This window comes from Priapulus caudatus, unplaced genomic scaffold (genome assembly GCF_000485595.1).
Source record: "Priapulus caudatus unplaced genomic scaffold, Priapulus_caudatus-5.0.1 Scaffold193, whole genome shotgun sequence".
Classification (NCBI taxonomy): domain Eukaryota; kingdom Metazoa; phylum Priapulida; class Priapulimorpha; order Priapulimorphida; family Priapulidae; genus Priapulus; species Priapulus caudatus.
Genome location: NW_014577254.1, coordinates 208,114 through 219,805, shown reverse-complemented (window position 1 = coordinate 219,805; position 11,692 = coordinate 208,114). Strand labels below are relative to the sequence as shown.

Genomic DNA, 11,692 nt, shown 5'->3' with positions numbered 1-11,692 from the left:
TATATATATATATATACATATATATATATAGAACATGTTATATCTGCGTTTTTCTTCGTGGCCCTGTGTGCCAAATTCCATGACAATCGGGTAAAAACAGCACAAGTTACAGGTTCTACAATATTTCCACAAAAATGTTCTTACCATGGCAACGATCACTCCGCCCACACCAAAAACGATTGGCGTCTTCGCTTTACCATAACGCACCACTGCACCCATACCCCCCCCCCCTGTGTGTATTCCATATACTTGCACATCGGAGGCAGACCAGTTGTCTAACAAACCTTTGTCTTTGTGACTTATTTAACTTTACCTGCCTTCTACGTCCTTACAGAGATATTCCATTCATACTAGATCACGGGGGATACATGTAGTTGGCGACAACTGCTCGTTTCTAGTTTTAAAGGTTTCATTAAAATTAGTTACGGAAGTTGATATTCCTGACTAATTCAAATCAATTGCTAGTGTAGCGCTGCTGTGCTCGATCGAGCTCATTACTTAGGCACGTTGCCGAGTGAGCGGAGCGGGCGACAGCTGGTAGCTGTGCCACAGGTGTCACAGGTGTCGAATGACTGACTAGGTAGAATGGTCCCTTATAGAGAGCGGAGAGCGGGGTACCTGACACGGGGCATCATAAACTTGTAGTGCTGCTGCCCTCGAGCTCATTACTTAGGCACGTTGCCGAGTGAGTGGAGCGGGCGACAGCTGGTAGCAGTGCCACAGGTGTCACAGGTGTCGAATGACTGACTAGGTAGAATGGTCACTTAGAGAGCGGAGAGCGGGGTACGTGACACGCAGCATCATTAACTGCGGGATGGCGGGCACAGGAATCGCCTGGCTATATAAGGCAAGCCGCACCCAGACACATGGAACCCGAACCTCTCTGTCCCTGTGTTCTGCCTTGCCACGCTGCATTTGTACGCTAGGTCTTGTACTTGTTTATCATGGCTATAAATAATACAGTCGCTTGTGGTACCTTAGTTCACTAGTTCGTGTTTGCTTTACGTCTTTGCGCATCTTCTACCCTGTTCCCTTATCTGCTACCTACCTCACCTAAGTACGAGGTTACACTAGTATTGTTTCATTGCAGTTGTGGGAAAGTTCCGTGACAGTTTTAGAAGTGGTGCAGAAAAATGGTAAGTGTCTCCCCATGACTACAAAACGTTTTCGTTATCGCAAAATCATAGTCAGGTTAGCATGTTAATGATCTCATGTATTTACTCTGTGTCCCCTATTATTTGTCGTATACTATAGTATATGACAAGTTGACAGTTGTTCCCTAGTCTTAGCTGTTTGTCTGCTTTAGTTTGTGGCCTGTTGTTTATAGATTAGAGTTGGGATTCGGTCAAGGATAGCGATGAGGATTATAGAGTTCTTTCCAAAACGTGTTGTATACCGAAATAGAGATAAGAATATACTAGTACTACGTGGAAATGCTTTTAGATAAGTGAAATTTATTTAGTTTGCACTTCACACCACATAATATATATGCATTATATGCATATATTATATGCATATATATATATGCATATATATATATATATATATATACATTATAATAATAAAATATAATATAATATAAATTATAATTAGATGTGACATGTTGCAGGAACCCATCTGATACTGTTCTTGAGAATCTACAGAAACTAGTTGGGGTGAAGCTACCTTCTCCTGCCACAACAAATAAGGAGGTACAAATTGTTTAAATAGCCGTGTCAGCGAAACGCGCCCTGTCGTGCCGCGTGGGCCAGCTGTTTGCCAAACGATTGCCCCCCTTCAGATAAAATCATAAGAGCACACATAAATAACGGCCCCCACATGTGGTTATAATCCACTATTACCTACACAACAGAGTTGCATCTTGCTGGCCTAACAAGGAGAGATAAGGCGAAACAGAAACACACACTATAACGCACCCACATAGGGATCATTTCTGCGTGCTGGGGGATCGCAGTAACACCTGCACAACCGAGTTGCCTGCTGGTACCAGCTTAGCGCCTGGGGCGGAGCAACGGCTATAGTACTAGCAGGAGTACTAGTACCAGTATAGAGGTAGTACCAGCCTAACAATGACAGATATTAAGAGGAACACGATAACGAAGCGGGGGTATTATTAGTACCTCTCTGTGACAATCATTCTAGTTCAACTAGACTCAGTACGTTTGTGATACGGATTATTACGGGCTTTGTTTGGTATAGGACTTCACGGTCGAGTGTGGGATCTGTTATGCATACAAGCTTGGAAAAGCCATTCCTGACACAGCGTGTGAAGATACAAGATGTGGACAGCCCTATCACCAAATGTGCCTGTATGAGGTAAATTCATATATATGTATTACTGGTTTGATTTATTTTGGTTCTATTTGGTTTAAATTATGTGGAGCGTGAAGATTGCCCCTTATGAATTGTTTTGAAAAATAATGACAGAAAGTAACTTAAGGATTTTTTGCTCAACTTCAAACTCCAATACTTTCAAAAACAATTTGTGAAAAATTTACATTAGTCTAGTCCCTGCTATGTTGCTCTTCTTGAAGATCAGTATTTAGTGTTAACTATTGGAAAGATGTATGCTTAGCCTATAGTTAACTATAACAATTATATATATACAGTTATATTTTTACAATCATCATTCATTATTCATGATTCATACAATTTCATGAACAGTGTATAAAACTCCCATGTTCTGTAAATAACACAGTAATACCATTGATATATACATATTAAAATGTTATTCATCACTATTTCTCATTTCATTTGTGTGTACCTCTTATGATATTATTAAATTTTTTCTATATATTTAAGCGTGGCTGCCGATTAGCACAAACAGTCGCCAGAATTTCAACCCATCCATTTTGGTGAATGTCCATATTGCAGTAAGGTAATTACATGCAGCCTATCTAATTGCAGTATTTGCACCAAACTAACTGCATATGTACGAGGTAACACTCGAAATCATAGCTCTAGTACTATAGCCTATGTACAGTTGCTGCAGGGCTATAGAACATTCTATTACGAATGCTAGGGACCACCCGCTGACTGGTGCTGCTGGCACGCGCCACCAAAAATGGGCATTTGAAGTTAGAAATACATGTTCGTTCAACAAGAATACCACAAGCACACCATTTCAACGATAGTTGAGTTAAATTTTAGTACTGATATAACTTATGATAAGACATAATTGCACTTCGGATAAGAGCATTAATTGCCAGACCACAGACGTTTATAGGCCAGCACGAGTAACCGTGAATAAGTGATCCCTACCGCATCCGTATAGAATGTTCTATAGCCCTGCAGCAACTGTAGGCGCAGGCTATACCACTAGAGCTAATCTAAATCAGTGTGTTTTGTATAAGTTTGATCATAAAATATGTGACAAAATTCACTGCGAAGTCAATTCAGGTAACTGATGTATTAGAATCTTATCAAGGGTAGCGATAATAAGAAAATTCTCTTGATACTGATATAGAATATCATACAAGTATGTATGCAAAAATTCGACTAAAATTTCCTACAAATGTACATTCTCAGTCCGATCTGCCCTCTTACTGCTTCAAAATTGGTTTGCAGTCCCGAATCACAGTCAAAGATGCAGGGATTGTAGAGTTGCACTGTCCATCAGCCTACACCACATACGTAAGCATGTTGGTTCAATATTCAGCGCATTGTTTCCTGCCTCGGGTGTTTCTCAAGGAAGTTTTCGGGTGTTGGCATGTTTCTGTTATTTACCTAACTTATAGATTGCTGCCCAATAATAACATCTAAATATACAATGTAATAGTATTAAGGTATAACAATAAAGAAAACACAGCATAGTGGAGCAAAGATATGCGATAAGAAAAGCCAAATATTTCAGTAATTGCCACCGATACTAATCCATTTGCGATCATTATACCCTTATTACTGTATTACGTGTTAAGCGAGACAATTCACAACAGTATTTACATGTGCAATAAAGAAATATTATTTAACGCCAACAATAAGCGAGATCCTGTAGGCAAGAATTGCCAGCACTATTTTCTGACAGAACCAGCCACGCGTCACACACAATACCGGACCATCAATGATATACAATTTCATTCATAGAATATTATAACTTGGTAACATCAATTCTTCAAATATGACCTTTCCTTACAAGTGTCTATGAAAACGGGAGGTTTGCTACACAGAGTGAGTGTTTGCTACATCGCTATGGAGCATAATGATAAACTCGTTATAATTACCGATAGCTAATAACATGAAAATGTGAATGAAATGGCTAGAAGAAGAATCAGCATTTTTAGCTCATCTGACATAGTCAGATGCAGCTTGTAGAATCGCATGATTGTCCGTACCCGTCCGTCTGTTCAACAGTTGGGCACCAAATCTTAACCGCTCGACGTACGGTCACGATATTCGGCACATTGGGGGGCATCGTCAAAACGAGTTGGGATGTCGAAGCTGGGGTCAAAGGTCAAAGGTCAAGAGGTGTAAAAGAAGGGGGAACATTCACTCCTTAACTTAAGGTATAGGGAGGAAATGCAGAATTGCCGGCACAAATCTAAAACGGCTCGCGACCTAGGCTCGTGATAGTCGATGTATAGCATCATGGTAGGAAAACCCATCACTGTGCCCGAAATTGGTGGTCACAGGTCAAAGGTCAATGAGCCACAGGGCAGATTTTAGACATTTTCTGAGGACATGGTCTGACGGAGCGATGAAAAACTTTTTTGTTTCAGCGGTGACCTAGCATTTTTATGGCATTATGAAAGCGACCATGAAATCTACTTTCTGGGACTGAATGCGAAGAGTAAGTGTCAGATAACCTTTTGACCCTCAAGAGGAGGGGTAAACATGGATTTGTTAACTGTCTGTTATAGAAAGAATTTGACTGCCGGGTTTGCTAGTAGAATCTATACATGCCTGGATGTATGAGGCTACAATGTCACAGTGAAATTTCAAAAGCTAAATTTGGTTAAAGAAGGTGTATTGTAACATACTGACAGTACAGAATGACATAGAAATTATACGATTTAAGGAACAGTGGCATACGTTACAGCAAGACAGAATAGGTAAGCACTCATCCATTTACCTACGCAAGCCTACAGGCTGCAAATTGCAATAGAGAGCTGCCACCTGTAACCAATTAACGCAGGCAAAAACTGCACCAACACATGCACTGGCAGCAGCCACTGGCGTCTTCAGATTAAAGATGGAAGCTCCCATCATACGTAGTAGCAACAACTATTTCGTTGGGATCGTTTAAGTAACATTCTTTTGAGAAGGTTCCTGATACCATCCCAGTGGAATGCACAATTTCGGCGTGTATGTGAACACATTTGGGACTAACAGGGTTTACTAGAATCCCACCACTCCACCACAGAGTCACCGCAGTAGACGTTAGATGAGCGCTGTCGCTCCGCAGCACTTGTTTTATTATCATTTTTACTTGCAGCATAGACTGTTATCTAGCCACGCAGGCTTCAGCGTCTAAATACATGAATTAAAATAAGTATCAGGTGGTAACTATCTGACACGTGGAACTGGTGTCCCTATACCAACTAAACACCTTTACCCATCCACCGCACTGTCCTGTCTCACTTGGTGTTAGATCTAAACACCTACACTAAATGAATAATATCTCATAATTAGATTCCATATGGATACACCACTTCTTGCTAGTTCTTTAACCAAGTTGTTTTCTACACTTTCTCCTATTCAACTATTCCGTTCAAAACAGTTCAGGAATGCACTGGTTAATTTTTATCTTACCACCTTTACGTTTCGGCGCAGGTTTAGCTACCGAGTTGCGCGTTGCACTTGACAAAGCGGGTGTAGCATTGGGTAGCGGTGGTCCCCATGCATATTTAAGTTGGATGTGTCTATGCTTTGGCGATCCTCCAGGCTTAATCACTTTATTTGTCCCCTTTCCGATTTGCTTCCTGGCCTTGGACTTCAGCTTTTGTGCTATTAGGAAAATTGTCAGTGATCTGTTGGACCATTGATTCTGATTAGGACCATTGATCTGATTAGGACCATTGTCAGTGATCTGTTGGACACTGCATTACAGAAAATGTGAATACGTGGAGAGAGAACAAAGCTGATTTCGATTTGTCATGCACTATATTGTCATCGCAATCAACTCCGCATGCCTTCGTGAACATCAGTGTGCATTTTAGGTAGGTGGACTACACTGGACACTCACGCAACAGAAAGACGCACAGTGCGTGCCTACAGCTGGGAGAAAAATGTCAGACCTGCATGCTGCCTGTTTATGTGGGGACGTTCAGAAAGTGTTAGAACTTCTGCGAGGTGGAGCGAAAACATCGTGCGTGAACGTACGCATGGAGACGCCTCTCCACGTTGCCTGCACATTTTCGCAGTACAGGGCGGAAGAGAAGATGGAGATTGTGAAACTGCTGCTGCTGCATGACGCGCCCTTGCAAGTGGAGGATGAGCGCGGGCGTACGCCTCTCGCACTCGCCTGTGAAATAGCCAGTGCGGATGTTGCAGCCGCGCTGCTAGACAGCGGCGCGGACCTCCGCGCACGTTACCGTGACGACAGAACGATGCTGCACGCGGCCGTAGCCGGCGGGAACGCGCGGGTCCTGGAGCTGCTTCTCGCGCGCGACTCGATCGACATCGACGCGAGAGGCAGATTGGGATCGACGGCGCTGTGTAATGCGTGCGCGGGCGACCGCCCCGAGCTAGTACGTGCTCTCCTCGAGAGTGGAGCTGACCCCAACATTGGTGACTGCGGTGGGGTCACGCCCCTGCACAACGCCTGTCGGCAGGGACACGTCGACCTCGCACGACTCCTGCTCGAGCATCGAGTGAACCCGACCGCCGCCAATGCAGACGGACAGACGCCGATGTGCTGGGCGCGCAAGTACGGACACGACGACGTCATCGAGTTGCTAGTGCGCCACGAGAGGGCGCCGCACGCAGCCCGCTGGAACGGCCGCACAGCGCTGCACCTGGTGGTGAAGCCGGCGACGCTCACCTGGCTGCTTGACAGCGGGGCGGACGCGGATGCACGAGACGGCGAAGGCAACACGCCGCTACACGTCGCCTGCGGTGCGGTAAACGTCGCTGCCGCTCGCACGCTGCTGCTACGCGGCGCCGACCCCGACGCGGCGCGCGACGACGGCGCCACGCTGCTGCACGTCGTGTGCAGCATGCCAGACTCGGACATAGACGTCGCGGCGTTGGTCACGCTGCTGCTGCAGCTGCTGCTGTCGCGCGCGCGACGCTTCAATGCGGTAGACGCGCGGGGACGCACACCCCTCCACGCCGCGCTGAGTGCGCGCGCGCTGCACACGGCAGAGCTGCTGCTGCGACACGGAGCCGACCCCAACGTCGCCGAGACGAAGCACGAAGTGACGCCGCTCATGAATGCGGTGTGGAAGGGCGAGGCGGCGGCGGCGCGGATGCTGCTCTCACACGGCGCCGACGCCAATGCCGCGGACTCCTCACGGTACGGACAGACCTCCCTGCACCTCGCGGCTTACTCTGGCCGGCTGGACATCATGCGCCTGCTATTGGAGGCCGGTGCTGACCCCAACGTCGCCGAGACGGGGTGCGGGGTGACGACGCTGATGAAGGCGATGAGTTTAAGCGATGAGGCGATGACGCGGATGCTGCTCTCGCACGGCGCCGATGCCAACACCGCGGACTTGAATGGAAAGACCTCCCTGCATTACGCGGCTTTCTGGCACCGGCTGGACATCATGCGCCTGCTACTGGAGGCCGGCGCCGACCCCAACGTCACTGAGACGACGCGCGGGGAGACGACGCTGATGAATGCGGTGAGCAAGGGCGATGAGACGATGGCGCGGATGCTGCTCTCGCACGGCGCCGACGCCAACACCGCGGACTTGAATGGAGAGACCTCCCTGCACCACGCGGCCAAATTTGGCCGGCTGGACATTGTCCGACTGCTACTGGAAGCCGGCGCGGATCCAAACGCCGCAGACTCGTACGGACAGACCTCCCTGTACCGCGTGGCTTGCTCTGGCCGGCTGGACATTGTGCGCCTGCTACTGGAGGCCGGCGCCAATCCAAACGCCGTCGCAACGGGAGAAAGGGGGAGGGCTATCAACGCATTACACTACTCCTGCAATAAACTTCGAACCGAGGTAAAACTACGGGCGTACGTTGCGAACAGTTCTAATCGGTTAACAGTTAATAATATATATGTTATAGTTTCACGGCATTACACTACTCCTGCAATCTACTCGGGACCGGGTAAAACTATGGGCGTACGTTGCAAATGATTGAGACCGAATTTGAGCAATGTCCCAATTGATGTATTTTCATCTAGAGGATAAAGGTAATCAGTAATAGTAATCGGTTAATAGTTAATAATTTAATAATAGTAATAGTTAGTCATTATTGGCAACAGTAATATTCGAAATCATAGCTCTAGTACTATAGCCTATGTACAGTTGCTGCAGGGCTATAGAACATTCTATTACGAATGCTAGGGACCAACCCGCTGACTGGTGCTGCTGCAGCGCCACCAAAAATGGGCATTTGAAGTTAGAAAATAATGTTCGTTCACAAGAAATACCACAAGCACACCATTTCAACGATAGTTAGAGGTTAAATTTTAGTAGCTGATATAACTTAAGACATATTCACTTCGGATAAGAGGCATTAATTGCCGACCACAGACGTTTTATAGCCACGAGTAACCGTGAATAAGTTGGTCCCTAGCATTCGTAATAGAATGTTCTATAGCCCTGCAGCAACTGTACGCGGGCTATACCACTAGAGCTATCTAAATCAGTGTGTTTTGTATAGTTTGATCAATAATTATGTGGACAAAATTCACTGCGAGTCAATCAGGTACTATGGTATTAGATCTTATCAGGGGTAGATAATAAGAAAATTTCTTGATACTGTATTACAATATCATACAATATTATGTAAAATTCGACTAAAATTCCTACAAATGTACATTCTCAGTCGTACTGCCTCTTACTGCTTCAAAATTGGTTTGCAGCCCATCACAGCAAAGATGCAGGGATTGTAGAGTGCACCTGTCATCAGCTACACCCACATACGTAAGCATGTTGGTTCAATATTCAGCGCATGTTCCTGCCTCGGGTGTTTCTCAGGAGTTTTCGGGTGTTGGCATGTTTCTGTTATTTACTAACTATAGATGCCTGCAATAATAACATCTAAATATACAATGTAATAGTATTAAGTATTAACAATAAAGAAAACACAGCATAGTGGAGCAAAGATATGCGATAAGAAAAGCAAAATTTCAGTAATTGCCACCGATTACTATTCCATTTGCGATCATTATACCTTATGACTGTATTACGTGTAACGAGACAATTCACAACAAGTATTTACATGTGCAATAAAGAAATATTATTTAACGCCAACAATAAGCGAGATCCTGTAGGCAAGAATTGCCAGCACTATTTTCTGACAGAACCAGCCACCGTCACACACAACACCGGACCATCAATGATATACAATTTCATTCGTAGAATATTATCACTTGGTAACATCAATTCTTCAAATATGACCTTTCCTTACAAGTCGTCTATGAAAACGGGAGGTTTGCTACACAGTAGAGTGAGTGTTTGCTACATCGCTATGGAGCAAATGATAAACTCGTTATAATTATGATAGCTAATAACATGAAAATGTGAATGAAATGGCTAGAAGAAGAATCAGCATTTTTAGCTCATCTGACATAGTCAGATGCAGCTTGTAGAATCGCATGATTGTCCGTCCGTCCGTCTGTCAACAGTTGGGCACAAATCTTAACCGCTTGACGTACGGTCACGATATTCGGCACATTGGGGGGGATCGTCAAAACGAGTTGGGATGTCGAAGCTGGGGGTCAAAGGTCAAAGGTCAAGAGGTGTAAAAGAAGGGGGAACATTCACTCCTTAACCAAAGGTATAGGGAGGAAATGCAGAATTGCGGCACAAATCTAAACGGCTCGACCTAGGCTCGTGATAGTCGATGTATAGCATCATGGTAGGAAAACCCATCACTGTGTCGAAATTGGTGGTCACAGGTCAAAGGTCAATGAGCACAGGGCAGATTTTAGACATTTTCTGAGGACATGGTGTGACGGAGCGATTGGAAAACTTTTTTGTTTCAGCCGTGACCTAGCATTTTTATGGCTTTATTGAAAGGACCATGAAATATGCTTTCCACTGACATGCGAAGAGTATCTGCATATCTGCGCCTAACAAATGTGTCACTACGCACAACTGAAATTGTACGTTCATAACCGTAGCAACAGACCCCAGATGAGCCCAGACGCTCTGCGGCTCTTGTTAATTAAGTATTATTAAGAATTATTATAATAATTGTTTTGATGTGGTCGGCATGTATTTTTCGTTGTCGTTTGTCGCGTAGTCGGCTCACGGACAGCGGAGTCCTTGATTCGTCGCTAGAGACTCGATCGCTGCAGGACGTCGACGCCATCTTGTCCCGGTGGAGTCCGGAGAAACAAATGAACATGCACCAGTTGACGGCCGACCAGCACAAAGCACTCGCCGGTAATGAATGCTAGACCTTGCCGATTCTGATTATATTATTGATTTTATTATTATTGATTTATCAATAAACTTCTAAAATGCTCGTAGGAGAATGCTTTGAAATCAGAATAAAATAATATCTGTTAAAAAATTTTATTATAATATTATATTTATCCATTTATTTATTCTCTGTTATATATTCACGGGAACTAGCCCCGAGTAATGTCCGCTTGTTTTGCGGGACGTGAACGTGCACTTGTTTCGCGGATCCGACTGCGAATGGCGTTCTCTTGTCTTGCAGACTTGACGCCGGAGATGGAACAGAGTCAGACGCTGCTGGCGGCGGTGAGAGCGCAAAGCGTCGAGTCGCCGCACTTTGGCAAGCGAGTGGTCAGCGACAAGGAGTGGGAGTGGCTGCAGCAGGAGGTAGGGCTCCTCCTACGACATTACCCCATAGGAGGAGGTGGGGGGGCCTCCTACGTCATCTCCCCTGTAGGAGGAGGTAGGGCTCCTCCTACGTCATCTACCCCGTAGAAGGAGTTAGGGCTCCTCCTACGACATCTCCCCTGTAGAAGGAGGTAGGGGGTCCTCCTTAGTCATCTCCCCCTGTAGGAGGAGGTAGGGCTCTTCCTACATCATTACCCTGTAGGAGGAGGTAGGGGGTCCTCCAACGTCATCTACCCCTGTGGGAGGAGGTAGGGTTTCTCCGCCGCGCGAGAAATCGGTTCCACTGACGGACGTTTTTTTTTTTTTAGATTCGCAGCGCAAGGGACAAGCTGGGTCGACCGTGTGATATGTGCTGCAACTACGAGGCCCAGCTACAGGGACTGCAGGTGGAGCAGCGGCAAAACCAGGACCAGGTCAGCTTACGCGCGCGCACCTGCTGGCGTCCATGTTGGGGTTACACGTGCATCTTTTGGCATCCATGTTGGGGTTACAAGCACTCCTGCTGGCTTCCATATTTGGGTTACGTTGGTATCCATGTTGGGGATACACGTGCATTTATTGGCATCCATGTTGGGGTTACATGTGTGCTTATTGGCACTCGTGTCGGGGTTACATGTGAGTTTATTGACATCCATGTTGGGGTAACACGTGCATTTATTTATATCCATGTTGTGTCTATTGGTGTTTATGTTGGGGTCACACGGGCGTGCTTGGTCTCCATGTTTGGGTCACACCCTCCTGCATGAACGTACAGC

At 45.7% G+C, this 11,692-nt stretch overlaps 1 protein-coding gene across 5 annotated transcripts in view; it reads left to right on the top strand.

Moving 5' to 3' along the window:
• LOC106807066 (E3 ubiquitin-protein ligase FANCL-like) overlaps window positions 1-11,692 on the top strand; it is a 28,967-nt gene that overhangs the window by 14,973 nt on the left and 2,302 nt on the right. Inside the window, exons 9-12 of one of the 5 annotated variants that reach the window (XM_014809294.1) lie at window positions 1,091-1,136; window positions 1,610-1,691; window positions 2,200-2,316; window positions 8,984-9,044. In XM_014809294.1, coding sequence (XP_014664780.1) covers window positions 1,091-1,136; window positions 1,610-1,691; window positions 2,200-2,316; window positions 8,984-9,013 — 275 coding nt within the window. In that variant the 3' untranslated portion in view covers window positions 9,014-9,044. Of the gene's footprint in view, window positions 1-1,090; window positions 1,137-1,609; window positions 1,692-2,199; window positions 2,317-6,155; window positions 6,232-8,983; window positions 9,371-11,692 lie in introns of those variants that run through there. The other 4 variants (XM_014809293.1, XM_014809291.1, XM_014809296.1 and 1 more) reach the window with 4 other exon arrangements.